This window comes from Myotis davidii, unplaced genomic scaffold (genome assembly GCF_000327345.1).
Source record: "Myotis davidii unplaced genomic scaffold, ASM32734v1 scaffold86, whole genome shotgun sequence".
NCBI lineage: Eukaryota > Metazoa > Chordata > Mammalia > Chiroptera > Vespertilionidae > Myotis > Myotis davidii.
This window is the reverse complement of record NW_006298058.1, coordinates 2,542,949-2,563,725: the sequence shown is the minus strand read 5'-3', so window position 1 is coordinate 2,563,725 and position 20,777 is coordinate 2,542,949. Positions and strand designations below refer to the sequence as shown.

Here is a 20,777-nt window from a genome sequence, read left to right as displayed (position 1 = left end):
ACACCCACCACCACCAATGTGGTCAGTGTTGTGCCGATAAATGTTTAATAACTGAGGGATTCCCCCCCCCCCAAGTGCAAATTTTTGTGTACGGGGCTACTAGTTTTAAATAATGGCAAATAAAAACCTAACTCTTAGTAAAAAATACACATTATCTACCTCATCAAAATCATAATCACAATCTCAGAAATATACTTAGGAGATCAGAACTCAAGGTTCTGTTGACACAAGGAGGGTAGATTTCCAGTGGAAAAATGAAATTAGTTGTGCTAAACATTTCAGATTTTTGCATATGTACTCTTGCATCAATAAATTCTAATGTATTATTTTTCTAAAAATAGGATCCACATTTTCTATTTAACGAGAAATGCCTCAAATAATTAATGCATAAACAATTTAAATTGCCTTACCATTAGTGCTTCACGTAAAATATAGGCAATTATGGGCTCATTCATTCTTTTCCCCTTTTTCAGAAATCCTTTCACAAGATCAGTCACTGATCCTCCATTGCACAGCTATAAAAGAATATTTTAAGATTGATATTAAAATGAATATGACATTTTAAGGACTTGCTATAAAAGTTTCTACAAAACATTTTTTAAATTATCCAATTTTTGTTTCAAATTATTTTCATCATCCTTATAGTTTCATAAATAAATGAACATATAAACTTATAACTACTTTACAATTACTTATTGGAACACAGTTTTCATATGAGTTAATTTTTAAAAGAGAATCTGAAGCACTGGGCTTGATTTTTAAATTCAAGGATAAGAATCATGATTCTACAAATTAGTCCCACCTTTTAGTATCTAGGGCTTAAAAGCATTCTTGATTTCTGATAGCTTAATTAATAGTGCAATAGGTTCCATGACTTCAATACATGGCTACATACTATTTTACATGTGCATTAATTTAAAAACATGACTTCTTTCTGGAAAATTGCAGAATTCTTTGAAGTAAGGATTACAAATAATATTTTGTAGGAAACTGTTTTAAATATCATGTTTTCCATGCTCTTTAGCCTCTTCCCCCTACACTCCCCCCACCTGCAAAGTAGAGGACTCTCAATGGAAAAGCAAAAGGGAAGACCATGGTAGGAGAATTTTTCACATCCAGGTTCTCTAAAGTTAGGAAACATGAAACCCCACAGAAAATTCTCAAAGGAACTGCATATTTGCAAAACATAGAAACACTGATATTAGCAGTGGGATATGAGACAGGAGATACCTAGGCAAATGACCTCAGAATCAACAAAGCTTTGATACATGAACACTGGATCCCCTCATCTCTGGCCCTTTAAGCCTTTGTCTTCAACCTGCCTCTTCTCTGGGGGCTCTCATCCATGTTCTCCTTACCCTGACCCATGAGGCCTCCGCTCCTATCTGCCTTGGTTCCCAGAAACTCCTGGAAACTGAAAGAGCCATAATTTCCCTGATTCTACTAACCTAAATGGAGGCAGAGGAAGGAGGTGAGAGGAAGTATATTCCTAGCATCCTAGTTTCAAACACTGAACACATTTTCTCACAAACCTTTCTCTACCATGATAATTACGTTTTACTGGATGCTTGAACACTTGGAATAAATTATGAATTAAATAAGTGATAACAGTTAAGGGGTATTGAGCACATCCTTTGTACCAAGCATATTTCAAATCCATTTACAGTATTATCTCTATGACTCACCACGCTCTAAAATAGGCATTATTATCACACCCATATTAAAGATTGGAAAACGAAGACACAAAATAGTAAAGTAACTTGCAAAAGGTCACGCAGTTGTGACAGACTAGTTTGTGGACTCAGACAGTCTAGAGTTGAGCTTCACACTTACCCATGATCCCCCAATAGGTTTTATGGGCTGGCTGGTTGATCTAACCATCACGTATACACTGTTTCTATAAGAGAATGTTTTAAAATCTAAACATGAACTTACAAATGAACATGCTGATGGGGTTCCATTTATAACCAGTGTCTTTCTTACATTCAGAGAAATATTTTTTCAGCTTATGCAGTAGGTACAGTCCTAACATTCCAACACCTGCATTTTCTTCCATATCCAGTACTCTAAATGGATAGACAGAAAGTGTTCTGCACTGGCAGCAGAATACAGTGTTACAGTGCCTCCATTGTGGCCCAGCATAATTAGTTCATTAAATGACTCACAAATTGCCCTAGTGGTTTGGCCCAGTGGATAGAGTGTTGGCTCTCAGACTGCAGGGTCCCAGGTTCGATTCTGCACAAGAGCACATACCTTGGTCGCAGGCTCAATCCCTGGCCCCTAAGTCAACCAATCAACGTGTCTCTCTCACATCGCTACTTCTCTCCCTCTCTCTGTCTCTCCTCCTCCCCTCCATTCTCTCTTAAAAAAATAGCAATGGAAAAAATATCCTCATGTGAGGATTAACTAAAAAGGATCAAAATTGACTGAAAAGAAATTAGAGCTCTTTAAATTGCAAGGAACTTATTTAAAAGAACCAAGTCTCAGGAACAGTTTGAAAATTTCTGAAAATAATTGCAGAGCGACTAAAAGTTTTTCCTGTTTCTCCAAAGTGTGCCTCTCTTTGGATGCACCTTCTGTGCTTGACTATTATGTCAATGCAAGAGTAAATAGCTAGAATGTCCCAGGGGGAATAAAGAAACCCCCAAAATGTGCAGTAAATAAAATGTTAAAATACAATCATACAATTTGCACTAAGCAGTTCAGATTTTACTTTCTGGTATCAATCTTTATTTAAAACAGGTCTTTCCCGCATCTGTTATAGGTTAGAATACAGAATTCCAAGTATTGTATATATGCTATATATAATATATACTTTACTTTTTAAAAAGTAAGGTATATTGAAGAGTAAGTTGCATTATAATAAAATTCACCCAATTTAGTGCACGATTCTGAATGTTGACCAATGTATTAGTCACATAATCACTACCACAGTGGAACAAATCCATCACACAAAAATCTTCCTTTATGTCTCTTTGTAGTCAAGCTCCTTTCCTAGCTCCTGGCAACTACTAACCCATTTTCTGTCCCTACAGATTTTTGTCATAGAAATTGAATCCTAAGGTGGGTAGCCCATTAAATCTGGCTTCTTTGACCTAGCATAATAAATCTGAGATCCATCTATGTTGTTGCACATTACTTTTTAATTGTTTTAATAATGTTGTTTATGCCCTTTTTTGATGTTGAGTATTCTACTGAATAAAGGACTATTTGTTTAAGCATTCACAATTGAAAGACATTTGAGTTGTTTCCAGTTTTGGGAAATTATAACTACTAAACATTCACATACAGGTTTTTATAAGAATACTACAGGCCTGAGGCATGAAATTTGTGCAAGAGGAGGCCTTCCTTCCCCCCACTCTCAGCACCCGCTTCCCTTTGGCACCCAGGACCTGGGCTTGCCTCGCGGCCCTGGCTTCGCCTGGAAGGTCATCCAGAAGGATGTCTGGTCTCAACATATTATGCTTTTATTATTATAGATGGTTTTCATTTATCTTAGGTAAATACCTAAAAGAGGGAATAGGTGGGTTCTATGGGTCATATATTTGACCTTCTAAGCAACTGCCAAACTATTTCCCAGAATGGCTATCCCATTCTGCATTCCCACAAGCATTATATAAAATTTTCCTCCTATATTTTCTTGAGTAAGTTTTATATGTTTAGATTTTAAATGTAGGTAATTCTATGATGCATTTTGAGGTAATTTTTGTATATGGTGCGAGGTATGGATTATATATGGATGACCAATTGTTACAGCACACTTTTCTATTAGTCCAAAGTGTCCAAGAAACAGAAGATACAATTCTGAGTTGAGTTTAAAAATCTAGCTGCCAACATCAAAAGAAGGGGAACCTTAAGAGTACAGTATATTATTAAGTGAAAAAGGCAATCTGAAGGCTACATACTTACAATTCTAGCTACTTGCCATTCTAGAATGTTCTTTAATCAAACAAAATTAAAATATAATTTTCTCAAACCAGAGCTAGAGTTATAATACAGCAGCACTGAAAATAAACTGTACTTAAGCTGTAGTCAAACATTAAAAAAGAAATCCTAAATCAAAAGGGATGCCATTCTATAAACAGATCATTATAACTAACTTCCAGAGACAGCCTTTATAATTTTTCTAAATGTATTCTGTCTTTACCATGTTAGAAGAGGATATAAGATTTTCATTCAAATTTCTGATAAAGGAATACTTATTTCTGCAGTTGGCAATTCTGTCTTGTGCTATTTTTCAATTGCGTTTTGTTTAAGAATGCTCAAAGGTCATTTGGTTAGTCTGACAATATTCTATGAAAGGCCAGTAAAGCAGAAACTATTATTTTCTTCTTCTTTTTTAATAAAGGAAGGGAGGTTTTTACTTTTTTAAAATTTATTTATTGATTACAGAGAGGAAGGGAGAGGGAGAAATAGGAACATTAATGATGAGAGAGAATCATTGGTTGGCTGTCTCCTGCATGGGGATCGAGTCCACAACCCGGGTATGTGCCCTGACTGGGAATCAAACCATGACCTCTTGGTTCATAGGTCAACACTCAACCACTGAGCCACACCAGCTGGGCAGAAACTCTTATTTTCTAACACTCATTCTAGTTTTTACTTGGCTTATTTTATAAAAGTGCTCTCAACACTCACGTTTAAGTACTTTCGTAGAAACTAATCTTTAACAAATGCCCACTAGTAAAAATTTTGTATCTATTATGTTAATGCAAGAGTAAACAGCTTAAAATGCAATCATACACTTGGTAAGTGTATGTGTAATGTTATAAGACACTGCTGTACTGTTTCTAAAGAGTGTTTTACACTGCCTAGGCAATGTGTAAACGTTCAATTTGCTCTGCAACTTCACAAACATTTGGTATTAATAATCTTTTTAATTTTAGCCATTTTAGTTTTGATGCACTAGTAGTCTAAGTGTGGTTTTAATTTGAACTTCATTAAGATATCGAACACATTTTTTTTGAACACATTTTATATATATATACTTTTGAGAAGAGCCCAAATTTTTTACTTCTTAGAAAATTGGGTAGATACACTTTATTAGGTGAAATTTCTGTCTATTCCTAGTGTTTACCACAAATGGATGTTGAATTTTGGCACATTTTTAATGATTTTCTTCTCTTTCTCTTAACACAGTGAATTATGATGCAGTGAATTTTAATGTGCAAACAACTTATTGTAATAAACTTGCATTCCTGGGTTTAATACTACTCATCAGTTATGATGTATTAACATTTTTATATTTTACTGGATGTGATATGTTAACATTTTGTGAAGGATTTTTGCATCTATGTTCATGTGGAATAGTAGAATATAGTTCTTTTTTTTTGCAATATCTTTATATTCTTTTGTCAGCATAATGTTGGCCTCATAAATTAGTAAAAAGACTTATCTCTTTACTAAATATTTCATATGATTATTTTTCCAGAATAGTTATGTGAGGAACTCTTAGACCCATTCTCTAGTGATACAACCATAACTGGAAAAAAATCATAAAAATAACCATTTAAAATCTTTGGAGCCCTGGCCAGTGTGGCTCAGTTGTTTGGGTATCATCCTGAGCACTGAACGACGGCTGGTTCAACTCCAGGTCTGGGGTGTGGGCTTGATCCCAGGTAAGGGGAGTGCACGTGTCAGCTGAGGGATGTTTGGCTCTCACATCAATGTTTCTCTCTCTCTCTCTCTCTCTCTCTCTCTCTCTCTCTCTCTCTCTCTCCCTCTCTCATACTCTTTGTCTAAAAGTCAATTTAAAACTTCTTTTATGAAAAAATAACATCTTTGGAAATTTTATAAGGGCATATGGCAAGTGAAGAAACATTCAAGAACAGAACTAAATCTCAGTCAGAACAGCAAGCCTCTGAGACACTTGAACCTCCCTACTTTCCTCGCCTCTGACCAGCACAATGACAAAAGCTCTACTCTGGTGAAGTGTTTCCAAGAAGATGGGGTTCTCTCTCCCCAAGGTCTATAGAATCTTCCCAAGAGGGGCAGACCATCATTTTTCACCCTTCTCCCCAACTCTGAGTCACAGATACTAAAATCCAGGTATGTGTGAGAGGCTCTATTCTTCTACCCAGCTCCCATTCATAAGATGGAGTTCTAACTTAAGAGTAGGAAGTCAAGTCCTGGAGTGTTGCTCAGTGGTTAGAACATCAGCCAGTGTACCGAAGGGTTGTGGGATCGATTCTCAGTCAAGGGCATATACCTGGGTTGCAGGTTTGATCCCCAGCCCTGCAGGAGGCAACCAATTAATGTTGTCTCTCTCACATCGATGTTTCTCTCTCTGTCTCTCTCAAACCCTTCCCTCCCTTCCACTCTCTCTAACAACAACAACAAAATCAGTGGAAAAAATATCCTTGGGTAAGGATTAACAAAATAAAAAAAAAAGAGTTGCAAACCAAGAACAGTAGGGGTCCCCATTATCCTCACACCATGCCATCAGACACAATTTGAGAAAACTAGAATCTACCTCTCTGGTCCTCAACCCTGATTATATAAAGTAGGATGTCACTTTAAGAGATGGGAGGACCACCGTCCAGCTGCTAACTCCAGAACAGTAGCCCAGATATTCTGCCCAGGGAGAGAAGCAGGACATAACAACAGAGAGCTCCCAAACTCTCCCCAATGGACTTGACTTTATTTGAGAGAGCGGATGAGGTAGTTCAAGCCTAAGGGTACTCTTGAAAATAGTGGAAACCCCAGTAATTGCAAGGAGGCTGGTAGATAGCTGCATGAGAGCAAGCAGCTAACCATACACAGTTTAGAAGAGCTATTTAAGAAACAAGAAGCTGGGTGGGAACCAGCTTCAAAGACCTCTAAGATCAGCCTCAAAAAATACCCATTTAGAGAGGCCTGAATTTAATTAGATCAGACAATGAATCAATTTATACCCCAGGAAAGCAATAGAGGAATTAGCTGACGATTAGTGTAACCAATAGCTGGGTGTTATATCAACAGAGGCAGACAGCCTCATATAAGGATCAGGGAAAAACACAAAGGACACACTGTTCAAGCCATTGTTGCCCCAGGGGGACTGTGAAGGAGCCCAAGGCTTTGACCTCTGAGGAGCAATATCAGAGCTTCCTACTGTGGGGGATATATTTCACTAAAGCAATCCAGCCAAGTCACTAAACAAATAAAAAAGCAAAGATAACATAAATGCCCCCAGGGGATTCACATCCAGAGTTCCTACAATAATATGTCCAGTTTTAAATGAAAAAGTTATGAAATATGCAAAGAAATAAGAAAATTTGTGCATACAAATGAAGGTGACAGAAATTGCCTGTGAGAGGGTCCAGATATTGAATTCCTCGAGCAGGATATATAAAATGCTAAAAAACAAACAAACAAAAAAAAACACAAAACAAAACAAAACAAAACAAAAAAAACAGCTGAAGGAAACCATCTTTAAGAAGTGAAGAAAGAAAGGTATGATGGCAATGTCTCATCAAATAGAGAATATCAATAAAAAGATACAATGCTCACACAAAAATAAGTAAAAATAAAAATTCTGGAGTTTAAAAGTAGAATAATGTAAATGAAAATTCACTAGGGTAACTGAACAGTGGATTTGAACTGACAGAAGGAGTCTACAACTTTAAGAGAGATCATCTGAGATTATGAAACATGAAAAGAGAGAGGAAAGAATACCTTCATTATAGGAACAGTCTCAGAGAAAGGTATGCACACCAACATATATGTTATGGGGATCAAGAATAAAAGGGAGAATATAGAGCAGAAAAAAAATCTTGGAAGAAATAACAGCTGACACTTGCCAAATTTAAAGAAAATATTAATTGATACATCCAAGAAGCTTAAACACAAAGAGATTATAGTCAGTCACATAAAATAAAAATGTTGAAAGCCTAAGATAAAAAGAAAATTTTGAAAGTAGGAGGGAAAAAATGAATTCTTATGTACAAGGGACCCTAATAAGGCTGACTTCTCATCAAAAGCAGTGGAGGCAGTAGGAGGAAGGATGACGTATTCAAGTTGCTAGAGCAAACACTGTCCACAAGAATCTTATCCAGCAAAACTATCTTTCAAAAATGAAGAGGAAATACATTCATACATAAACAAAACTGAGAGAATTTGTTGCTACCAGATCCACCTTATAAGAAATACTAAAGGAAATTCTTCAGGATAAAAGCAAGTGATCACTGACAGTGCAAATATTATAGGACAGTGAAAACCTAGGAAAATTCCAGGAAGAGTGGAACAGGGAAACTAAAACAGGAAAATTAAACAAAGCCAAAAAGCTTTGCAAGCTGCTTGTAGCAGGACCTTATCTTGAGAACAAAGGGTTAAAACCTCTCCTTCTCACAAATAAATGCAGGAGAGGAGGGAGAAGAGAAAGGGGAGGGGAGAAGGAGGAATCCTAATTCAACTTCTCACTAACCAGACTACTTAGTGCAAATCATCCTGGAGTTGTTAAGGCAGCAGTGAGGAGGGGGAAGGAAAAGTGCAGTCTTATCTCATCCCACTGTATAAACAAAGCCAGCAGTCTGGGGATTTAATTGTCAGGTGCTTCTCACAAATTGTGAAAAAGCCATAACAAAGAAGAGGGGTGACCTTCAGAGTTAATCTATACCAGGATAATTAGCAGAGGAATTAACAACAACAACAACTTATCAACAGGAGGGTATATAATGCCTCGAACCCCCACCCAAAGGAGCTCTTCGGATTACCTGAGAGTCCATCTGTGATTCATAAGGCAGATGTATAGATTTGCTTGTATTGCTTCTTTAATAAATATGCATGCTTTTAATTTTTATATGTATATTTTTATTGATTTCAGAGAGGAAGGAAGAGGTAAAGAGAGACAGAAACATCAATGATGAGAGTGAATCATTGATCAGCTGCCTTCTGCACGCCCTCCCCCACACCCTCTGGGGATCGAGCCCACAACCCAGGCATGTGCCCTTGACCAGAATCCAACCTGGGACCCTTTAGTCCGCAGGCCGATGCTCTATCCACCGAGCCAAACTGGCTAGGGCTTTAATTTTTTAATAAATTCATTTTAACACAATCCAATCAGGGTCGCTCCTTTAAATTCATTTATACAATGAGACAAGAACTGAGGTGGAGACAGCCCTCTCCCTCTGACTCAGGGATGTCCAATAACACACTTCTGCACCAATTTGCAGTCCCACCAACAGTGCACAAGTGCTCTCTTCTCCACATACTCTCCAGCATATGTTTATTTGTTTTAAATGGTCTTTCTCTACCATTTGACTGTGAGCTCCATGATCACAGTTTGTCTTGCTCTCTAGTGAATGCCCAAAGTCTACCAAAATGCCTGGGTCAAAGTCACAGATGATATTTATGGAATAAATGACAGGTTGGATAAACTTAAGTTCTGTACACTTACACGTGCACACAAACACATACAAAATGACAGAATGGCATCTTTTTTTTAACCTTTTTTTTTATTTCTTAAAGTATTACAAAGAGTATTACACATGTCTCCTTCCCTCCCCCCTTGCCATTCTCCCAGTTTCCCCGACCCCCCAGTGTCTTGTGTCCATTAGTTATTCTCACATGCATGTATGTAAGTCCTTTGGTTGATCTCCTACCCCCCCACAACTCTCCCCAGGGTTCCCACTGTAGTTTGACATTCTTCTCAATGCTGCACTGCCTCTGTATCCATTTTTGTTCATCAGTCTATAATGGTCCTTATTATCCATACATGAGTGAGTTCATGTGGTATTTTTCTCAGCTTCCCAGGGGCCGTCTCAGTCTAAAAGGGGCCATCTCAGTCTCACAGGGGCCATATCAGCCTCATAGGGGCCGTCCCAGCCTCACAGAGGCCGTCTCAAAGCCTCGCCGGGGTCGTCTCAACCTCACTGGGGCCGTCTCAGCCTCACCGGGGCCGTCTCGACCTCACCGGGGCTGATTCAACCTCACCGGGGCCATCTCAGCCTCACCGGGGCCGTCCCAGCCTCACCGGGGCCGTCCCAGCCTCACCGGGGCCATCTCAGCCTCACAGGGGCCGTCTCAGCCTCACCAGGGCCGTCTCAACCCCACCAGGGCTGTCTCAGCCTCACTGGGGCCGTTTCAGCCTCACCGGGGCTGATTCGACCTCACCGGGACCATCACAACCTCAGTGGGACCATCTCGACCTCACCGGGGACATCTCAGCCTCACAGGGGCCATTTCAACCTCACAACAGAATGGCATCTTTTCACATGGTTTATAAGGTACCTCTTCAAAGTGTGACTTTTTTACTTATCAGTAATTTCAATAAAATATATTAATGTAGTAGATTCTGTACTTCAATAAAATACTGATAAGATATGAATGAGAGCTGTCATCATTACCTAATAGATAGTTCCTAATGTGTACTTTCATAGTAGGTAAAATTTTCACATTACTTTTCCAATGTGTAAACTAGAAGCAGTACTTTTAATGTATTATCCTATATAATAAAAGGCTAATATGCAAATAGACCAAACAGTGGAACAACCGAACTGAACAACCAGTCACTATGATGTGTGCTGATCACCAGGGGACATGCGGAACATGGCAGGCATTGGCTGTGGTGGGATGGTGGAGCAGGTGAGTGGGGGGCCAGACCAAGGTGGGGCACTGGTTGCTGTCATTGGGGCAAGCCTCTGGTGGTTACTGAAAATTCTTTGCTCCTGCACACCGTGGTCCTGCCTGGCGCTAGCACCTGCTGCTGGCACCAGCCCCGCTCCCGCTTGCACCCTCTGCTGGCACTGGAGCTGCTGCTCGCACCTGCTGCCTGCACCTGGTTCTGGTCCCAATTGCTAGGTGCCATCAGCAGGTGCGAGCGGCGGCTGCCAGTCGCCCCTAAGGGCTTCTCCACCTCCCCCTGCTCCTGAGGGGTGGAGTGGTGATTAGGGCAGCAGCTGCCATTTGCACCCACTGACAGCACCGGCCAGTGAGTGCGACTGGGGCCAGTGCCATCAGCATGTGGGAGTGGCGGTGGCAGGAGGGGCCAGGCAGGGGCACAGAGGATGGGCCAAGACCTGCCCCTATGCCCACCACAGTCCTGCAGCCTACAGTTCCTTTCAAGGTGCATGAATTCGTGCACTGGTCCCCTAGTTGCCTTATTTAAGTATGCATTTTGATGTATTTTGGTAATTGTATACAATCATGTAACCAGTAAATCAAGATACAAAACAGGCCTTGGCCAGTTTGGCTCAGTGGTTGGAATGTAGGCCTGCAGACTGAAGGGTCTCGGGCTCCATTCTGGTCAAGGGCATGTATCTCGGTTACAGGTTCATCCCTGGCCCTCACCGGGGCCTATGTGGGAGGCAACAATAGATGTGTTTCTCTCACATTGATGTTTCTCTCTCTCTGTCTCTCCCCTTCCTTCCACTCTCTAAAAAAATCAATGGAGAAAATGTCCTTGGGTGAGGATTAGCAAACAAACAAAAAAGATATGAAACGGTTCCATTATCCTAAGCTGTTTTGAAATTCTTGGGAAAACACCATTGAACACTGGTAATGCTAGCAATAAGAAATCTATGATAATATCTAGGATAAATTAATCTATGATTAAAAAAGAACTCAGAAATGTTTCATGTGCATGGCAGGAATATGTTGATTTAACAAATGGCAACACATCTTAGGCCACACCATATTTTTCCTCTGAAGTAATACTATAAACTTACACTCCTGTTCAAAGAGTGGATGCTTCTGCAAGCACTGAATTACTATTAGGGAAGAAAGATATAGAAGACATATATATGGGTTTCCAGGGTTACAATTAGATTTTTTTCCATCTTGCCCTATAAACAAAAATAAAATGAAATGACTAGGTAACTTGGCTGTCTGTTCTATTGCAAGTACACTCAATAACAGCATTTCACATGAGAACTTGGAATGGTGGTTCCAGTCCTAAGAACATGAAAAGAGTCATCCTGACCTTTCTGCTCCTCCACTGCAATTGTGCACAGCCAAAGGCAGGAGGGAGCAATGCTGTGCTATCAGAGCAACTCAGAAGCCCAGCTTCCCACTCCTGCCCTCCATCCCCTGTCCCCTCCCACATGTGCAAGTCTGAAGTGGCTTCATGTCTCCTGTGTACATGCTCTCTCCGGGGCAGTAAAGGGTTAATAGCTGAAAAAAATAAATAGAAACCATTCCTTCATTTTACTTTCTATCATTCTATGTTTCCTTTCCTCATGACAGGATTGCTAGATGCAGGTCTAAAGACAGAAGAACTACTAATGCATGTCATATGAAAGTAGTACTTGTCTACAAAAACCACATCGATTACCTGAAATATCTATTTGAGAGGCTTTATATAATTGTTCACTGAATTTTTGTGCTTTCAAATACCACCTGTAATTTTTAGTCTTTGATGCCTTGAAAGGGATATAATTTCAAAGAGAAAAATTGCTATAATTGGAAAGCAATGAGAGAAAGCAATGTCACTGTTAGGAATGAACAAATCAGGACCAATTCAGACAAATAACAGAATGCACTGTGCAGCACCACTGCAAAAGGAGCAATTATACCTCAGACTGAATCATGAAAGAGGGTCTTTTAACACAAAGATGTCCTAACTGAATTTTGTCTCTATTCTGGCTGAGGGAACACTAGGCAAATAGCCTCTGAGAGAGAAGACTGGATTGCTTAGGGTAGTGGTCGGCAAACTGTGGCTCAGCAAACCATGGCTCACGAGCCACATGTGGCTCTTTGGCCCCTTGAGTGTGGCTCTTCCACAAAATACCGGCTCTTCCACAAAATACTGGCTCTTCCACAAAATACCGACTTCTGCACATGGGCCACGAAGTTTCAATCGCACTGTACGTGCGCACCCTCATGTGGTATTCTGTGGAAGAGCCACACTGAAGGGGCCAAAGAGCCGCATGTGGCTCACAAGCTGCGGTTTGGCTTAGGGATTTAAAATGTAGCTGTTCATCCAACCAAGAAGGGGAAAATTAGTTACATCTCAGTTTTTCCATTTCTCATCATCAGTAGCAAATGCTTAATGACTCAATTTTGACTCTATGTTTCAGTCTCCAGGTTCAGTGATAAACATATGCAGAAACCTAACCAACTCCCATGTCCCCCTGGTCCTTGCCACTGATCTGCAACTGGAGACAGTAGGAGTTAAAGGAAGTACAAACCCAAAAGAGGCATAGTAGTCCGCCCTCATCGGCAGTCTTTTTTTCCCCCAGGGTTTCCGCGATCAACCACGGTCTAAAAATATTAAATGGAAAAATCCAGAAATATACAATTTACAAGTTTTCTATTGCATGCCATTCCAAGTAGTTTCAATGATGAACTCTACTGCTGTCTGCTCCATCTGGTCAGGACATGAATCATTCCTCTATCCAGCATATCTACACTGTACAATAGAGTACATAAGATATTTTGAGACAGAGAAAGGAGAGACCACATTCACATAACTTTTATTACGGTATATTGTTATACTTGTTTTATTTTATTTTCATCATTGTTATTAATCTCTTACTGTGCCTAATTTATAAATAAACTTTACCATAGGTGTGTATGTATAGGGAAAAAAATCTTATATAATAAAAGAATAATATGCAAATTGACCCTAATGGTGGAACGGGAATGACCAGTCGCTATGATGTGCACTGAACACCAGGGGGCAGACACTCAATGCAGGAGCTGCCCTCTGGTGGTCAGTACACTCCCACAAGCTGGGCTGATGACTGCCAGCGCAGCAGGGGTGGCGGGAGCCTCTCCCGCCTCCGTGGCAGCGCTAAGGATGTCTGGGAGTGGGCCTAAGCCAGTAGGTGGACATTCCCCAAGGGGTCCTAGACTGCAAGAGGGTGCAAGCCAGGACTGAGGGACCCCAGTAGTACATATAAGGCTCAGTACTATCTATATGCATCCACTGGGAGTCTGGGAACACATCTATTGCCCATGAATAAGGGGGACTACGCTATCTATATTTTACTAAGCAGGTCAGCCAAGGGATGTGGTAGCAATAGGCAAAAATTAATATAAGTATGGTACTTTAAAATGAGGCATAGATAAAGAAACAATTAGTTCTCCCTTTATGTCTTTATGACTAGGAAAACCTAAAATGTTAAATGACAGTAAAAATCTCCATAGACCTTCCTGTAAAAAAACAAAAAAACAAACAAAAAAAACCCTAATTAGATCCTACAGCAAAAAATGTTCTACCTCTTCTCTTAGTAGGTCATTTCATTTCAACTGCATAACTGGAATTTCAGAAGGCTAGCAACTATACTCTTTTACTAAATCAGGGCAACATTTATAGTCTGAAGATAAATACACAGAAAATTTAGAAGGAAAGAATTCCCAAACAGAGCCTTGTATATTATTCATGCTCAAGAACTTATAGCATGCCCTGGCCAGTGTGGCTCAGTTGGTTGAATGCTGTCTCATGCACCAAAAGATCTCCAGTCAATTCCTGTCAGGGCACACACCCAGGTTGTGGGTTTGATCCCCGGTCAGAGTGTGATGGGAGGCAACTGATCAATGCTTCTCTCTCACATGGATGTTTCTCTCTCTCTCTCTCTCTCTCTCTCTCTCTCTCTCTCTCCCTCTCAAGTCAATAAAACATATTAAAAATTATAGTATAACAAAATGAAGAAAAGATACAAGAAAGAAAAAACTATATCAATGTGAAAAAAATAATTTTAAATCACAGCTAAATAGTAGAGAAAACAGACAGCCCAGAAAGATCTACATACACATTGTTTTTAGGATTTTAATTCTAGATTGAAATATAAATAAAATGATTTTTCACAGTAAAAAGTCACTGGGCAGCAGTTGGTCTAAGCTGGCATAGCGCTTATTCACACGCCAGACCGATAATGAGGGGTGTGATGGTGGCTCAGCCCCGCCGGCACACATCTTCCTTATGTAGATTCACATTAGAAACCAGGCGTTGTTAGCATGGCTTGGTAGGCAACATCACAGCCTCTTTTTGGGCCACTCTTTTGGTATCCTCATGCAAAATAATTCATTTGGGCTTTATTATAATAATAGGTATAATTAGCAGTCATTTTGTAGAATAAAGTATTGATGCCACAAGCCAATTTTCTGAAAGTTCTTCTAAAGCAGCATTTGCACCATTCATGTTTATAAACAAGATAATTATACATCTGGCCACTTATGTGTATATGTAATGTGTAATTGATTTACATATGCAGTTCAGTTATTTTATATCAGCTAGCCAACTTCTTGCTTTCTTTACCCTTTCCCCCCCCACATTGTAAGTTCAGGTGGATTAGATTTCTGAAATCCCTTTATAATAAATTACCATTTATTCTTTTTTTCTCAGGCTATTTAGGGATATTTCCAATACCATCACCTGATAATAAAACATAAGGACAAATCTCAAAGAAGCTGTTAAGTCTCTATTGATTCATTATATCAGGAAGCTGCTTCACTTTAGTGGATGTTCCCAAACCATTTTAATCAATCTTTTCTATCCTCTGAAAAGAATATTTAACTATGATCAGGAGTCTCAACTCTTACCTAATTCCACGTGATAATAATGAATGTCAGTATAGGATTTGATCATCAAGAAAGGAAATGACTGATCTCATTCAATACTTTTAAAGGCAAAGATTTATACATTATGTCCTTGCCCATTTAGACCTACATTACAATGCCTAATCATCTGCCAATGATTTTACATGGAAAAAAGTAAAGATGCAATTATTGAATATGTTTTGAAGGATACAAAGAGATGAAATTTTATTCAAGACTGTACTAAGGATTTGCACAGCATTACATCTCAAATATACACACACAAATATGAAGTAAGGCCTTTAAAATTCTCCATTAATTTAAGGCAAAAAGGTTTAAAATCATAATTTACATATTATTACTTAGGTAATTAAGTTTTGCTTTGTTTTCATGTGTGATTTAACTAAAAACATAAAGCTATTTAAAACTTAATTGAGAAGTACAAAATAATTCTCAAATCCTAATAATTTGCCTATTTCTAAAAACACAGCTGGTTGTTTACAATTTTTAAACTTCTATATAATAATATAATAATATAATACACAGTTTCAAATTTTGGAAAGGTTCGTGAAAATATTATTTTACAGTTTTGAAAGCCTCTATGGTTCAACTGAAGGTGGCAGATTAAACATAAAATTTATTTCCTCTCACTCATGAATCTCTGTTAAGATGCTAGTAAAGGAATAAAAAAGTATAAATCACAAGAAAATAGAGAACAGAAAAAGAGAGAGCAGCAGACAAGAGGTTCAATAAAATTTTTCAACGGGGAAATCAGATAACTAGTGGTAACTGATTCAGCAACGCAAAGGAAGCCACAGACTAAAATGCTCGGTGAGCAGATTAACCCAGACAGGACTGAGTGACAGTGAAAGGGGCGGTGGAGCCGAAACCGGTTTGGCTCAGTGGATAGAGCGTCGGCCTGCGGACTGAGGGGTCCCAGGTTCGATTCTGGTCAAGGGCATGTACCTGGGTTGCGGGCACATCCCCGGTGGGAGATGTGCAGGAGGCAGCTGGTCGATGTTTCTCTCTCATCGATGTTTATGGCTCTCTCTCTCTCTCACTTCCTCTCTGTAAAAAGTCAATAGAATATTTAAAAAAAAAAAAAAAGAAAGGGGCGGTGGAGTAGGGAGGAGAGCTGCAGAACACGAGGAATCCTTTGGAAGTCTCTAATCAAAAGACTTGACCCCTCTCAACCCACATACAAGCTATCCACATGCAGAAGCCTGCCTGGTACTCCTCACACACTCACCCAGCGAGAGGCTGGAGGTTTTGTTCCCTACAGAGGCTGAACTGAAGAGACTCAAGATGTGATGACATCACTACAGCAGATAATGAGAGTAAGGCGCATACTATTACATGATGTGCAAAACAGAGAAATAAAGTTGGAAAGTGGCAGTGATGAGATCCAGAAAATGATGGATTCTACCCAGGTGAGCAGCAGAGAGATATATCAGAGGTTAGGTGCATGACAGCCCTCCAGAACGGAGCAGGACACCGGTTCCAGAAGTGCAAATAATAACCTTGCTAAAATGCAGAACCTGGATTACTACATAAAAGAGCAGAAATGCACAGTCATACATGTCCAAGTACATCAATAACACATCAAAAGCACAGACCTGCTCAGGAGAAGGTGGCACCACTAAGCTGGAAATACATTATGATTGCTTTACGTGTTAGGCCTTTTGGTTCTACTTGCTTTTTGTTGTGTATTTATTTTGAAAAAGCTAAAAAGTAATTATGTCTATCTGAAATTACATTAAGTGAAAAATAGGATAATTTGATATGTGATATTTTCAATCATTTAAACATACAAAAAAGGGTAAAGGATATATGTTAAATGTTAAGAATGGTTGTTAAGAATGGTTCTTATAGTTTCAAGTATTTTCTACAATTATCATCCATTATTTCTATAATCCTTTATAATTCATAATAAAATTATGATGTTGAGTAAGGAAGCAATATAATTTATAAATGATTATTATGCCACTGTAGGAAAACCAACAGAACATTCTGAAAGAAGTAGAATAATCAAATGCTAACAAAATCATAATGAACACAATAAACATAAGATACTACAGTGGTCAATAAGGGTTTTACTAGCCATGATAACAACTTGAAAAAATTCTTAAATCACTTGAATAACAATATTCAATGAAAATTAGTAAAACCACATTCTCCTGGGACTGGCAGTTACCTGAGCAGGGCACCTTCTAGAGCTTGGCATTAGAGAGAACTGTCCAAACTATTCTCTGGACTTAAAAGGCAGAATCTACAGCTTCCCTCTGGCAATGTAGTCAGTATTCCACACCATTTCTAATGTGGTTTCCTCTCCCACACATACCATTTCTACTGTGGTTTCCCACACACACACACACCCCCGCCGCCCCATAAATGCAAATACCTGGTTTTGTAATTTATGTCATTAGTATTCAATAAGGAGAGAGAGAAAAAAAATAAGAACCATAGCAGCTCACAATTTTTGCATAATGAAGCCTCACTTAAAGTTAATTTTCTCTTCTATCCTAGCACCTGGCACAGAGCCTCAATCATGTATTAGTTGAATAAAATATGGATGAATAAGTAAATATTATAATGAAGTCCCTTTTAAGCTTGTTCTTCTGAAAGGAAAATAATCCTAGTTTCTTTAGGCTTTAATTGTGGAGATGTTCCTTTAATTTTTAATAATCTTTGTGGCTTTTAATTCCCAATGTGTCTTAAGATGACAAGGCCTGCCCTGGCCGGTTTGGCTCAGTGCATAGAGCTAGGCCTATGGACTCAAGGGTCGAAGGTTCGATTCCGGTCAAGGGCATGTACCTTGGCTGTAGGCACATCCCCAGTGGGGGGTGTGCAGGAGGCAGCTGATCGATGCTTCTCTCTCATCGATGTTTCTAACTCTCTATCCCTCTACCTTCCTCTCTGTAAAAAATCAATAAAATATTTTTTTAAAAAAAAGATGACAGGGCCTGTCCTAGCCAGTTTGACTCAGTGGATAGAGCATTGGCCCACGGACTGAACAGTCCCAAGTTCAATTTAGGGAAAGGGAACAGTTGCAGGCTTGCTCCCCAGCACTGCTCGGGATGCATGTGGGAGGCAACCAAGTGATGTGTCTCTCTCACATCGATGTTTCTCTCTCTCTCTCCCCTTCCCTTCCACTCTCTCTAAAAATCAATAGAAAAAATCCTTGGGTGAGGATTTAAAAAAAAGATGACAAGGCCACAACTGGGCGCAACATTCCACTGGGAATGTAACCAGTCAGTCAGGAACACACTAGAACTGCTCTGTGATATCGATGTTGCATAAACATGACGTCATTCCAAACCACATTGCAAATTTCTACCCATAAAATAATGTTGAAACACTTACCTCAAGAACCAACCAAAGCTTATCTCCATTTATTTTATCCTTCTTGAAGTACATCCCATAGAATTTGACCACATTAGGATGGTCAGAAAGAGTTTTTAAGATACTATACTCTGCTTCAATCTCTTCATCAATATCCTAGTTTCAAAAAGTCATAGAAAGAGAACTGTGAGGAAAGCATGAATAACATCAAAGAAACTTATTACAGAAACCGAATAGAGAATTTAATTTTGTCAAAGCAAAGTCATAATAATTTTTATTGTGCTCAGCACTGTGCATTGAAATTTCTCGTTACAGTGTATAAAGGGAGAGTTTGGGATTTTCCTGCTAACCAAATATATCTCCAATTCAGTTAACTGAATTGAATTAAAAAGGGATAAATAAAAGGCTATTTTGGTATGTAGTTACTGTAGAGAGAAGTATATATGGAGAACTACTAAAGATTATTTCCTTTACTTTATAGTGTTAACTGCATTTCAATGGCAAGGCCACTAATTTAAAGTAAAAACGTTTAGCTAGTTCATTTTATTTCTTTGAAATACAGGATATTTAGAAGCTATCAAAACCCAGCCATACAATAGATTCCCACCTTTCCAAAAAAGTAAAATACAATAAATTCCTATCTTTCCAAAAAAGTAAAATGCAGTTAAATTATATAAAATGGTTATAGCCTTTAGTTAGCTAAAAGCCCATTGAGAATAAGGAGCATTGGTTGCTATCCTGTCAATAAAAATTCAAGATAGCCACCTAGTCATGTTTCTAGATTATCGACATATACATGAAACAATTCATAGAGGAATAAATTTTAAAAAGCTGTCTAATACTGTTTTACGGTAATATTTAATGTCCACATTGTTGTAAGACAGGTGGTGGAATCACAGAGCTGAAAAGACTTTTAGACCATAGCTCTGACATGAGAGGAAGACACTGAAGCTCAGAGAAGTTAGAGTCACAGAGCTGGTTGGTGCAAGATCCAGGACTAGCCTGCCTGCAAGACCACTGCCTGCTACCTCCCGATCCTGCTCATTCCAGCCTTATTTTTGGAGAGAAATTCACTAGTTCGAAATCCATAATAATGAGACCCTTTTAATAAAAAAGCCACTCTGTGAAATGCTTGGATGCATTTAAATTTATTTTATTTAGATTATAATCTCTTGGTTATAAATCTTTTTTATTTGACTTGTGACTTGTGTCACAAGTCAAATGATGGATGAAGAGTAAATAATTCTTAGAAAACCACATAGGTACTATGACAAGAATAAAAGCAGCAAAATTTCATACTAGAGCTATGCAATCAATATGTTCCATTAAAGCAATACAACAAGCATGATTTATTAGGTTAGTAGTATACCAAACATGACTATATTATGAAAGCCATCTGTTCTTCTCCATCAAGAAGTGAGGAATGGGAGAGAGACACTGACTATAGAATCAGACCATGGGATTTATCTGGAATATTTTCTCTTGTCGCCATGAACCCTGATCCCTAATTGCAAAGACTAGAGGAGAGAGGTACAGTCACTTTGGTACAGCTTAACTTGGGTCCCTCTTCCCTTAGTTTAAATGGTAAGAACTTTCCAATAGGGAAATGAGAAGACAGTCCACATCAGTTAAGACTAAGCATAGTGCTACTCATTATTTTTCCTCATTATCACCTAATTACAGGGGGAGGGGGACAACCCACCCTCTTTCTTCTTTACTCAAAATAATATGAAACACTATAGTCAGCATGAGTTTAGTAGAAATAAATTATGCAAAAAAAAATCAATCTTAAGATGAACAGTGGCCCAGAGACCTTTTGCAGTGACCTGCAGTTTTGTTAGTGGGAGAGCTGGGAGGAGGACTGGGACTCGGATGTCCCCTACCACAAATCACATCATTTATATCAGGCTACATTCCCATCACATGTGCAAGAGTGATATAAATGGAGAAGCGGCTTTCAATAGAAGTTTGGGGATTACGTG

General features: G+C 38.9%; 1 protein-coding gene across 1 annotated transcript in view; it reads right to left on the bottom strand.

Annotated features, from left to right (window-relative positions):
• MYO3A (myosin IIIA) overlaps positions 1-20,777 on the bottom strand; it is a 212,238-nt gene that overhangs the window by 190,094 nt on the left and 1,367 nt on the right. The window contains exons 2-3 of the mRNA XM_006773822.2: positions 18,817-18,951; positions 411-515 (exon numbers count right to left, since the gene is read on the bottom strand). Of these exons, the coding sequence (XP_006773885.1) occupies positions 411-515; positions 18,817-18,951 (240 nt within the window). The remainder of the gene's footprint in view (positions 1-410; positions 516-18,816; positions 18,952-20,777) is intronic.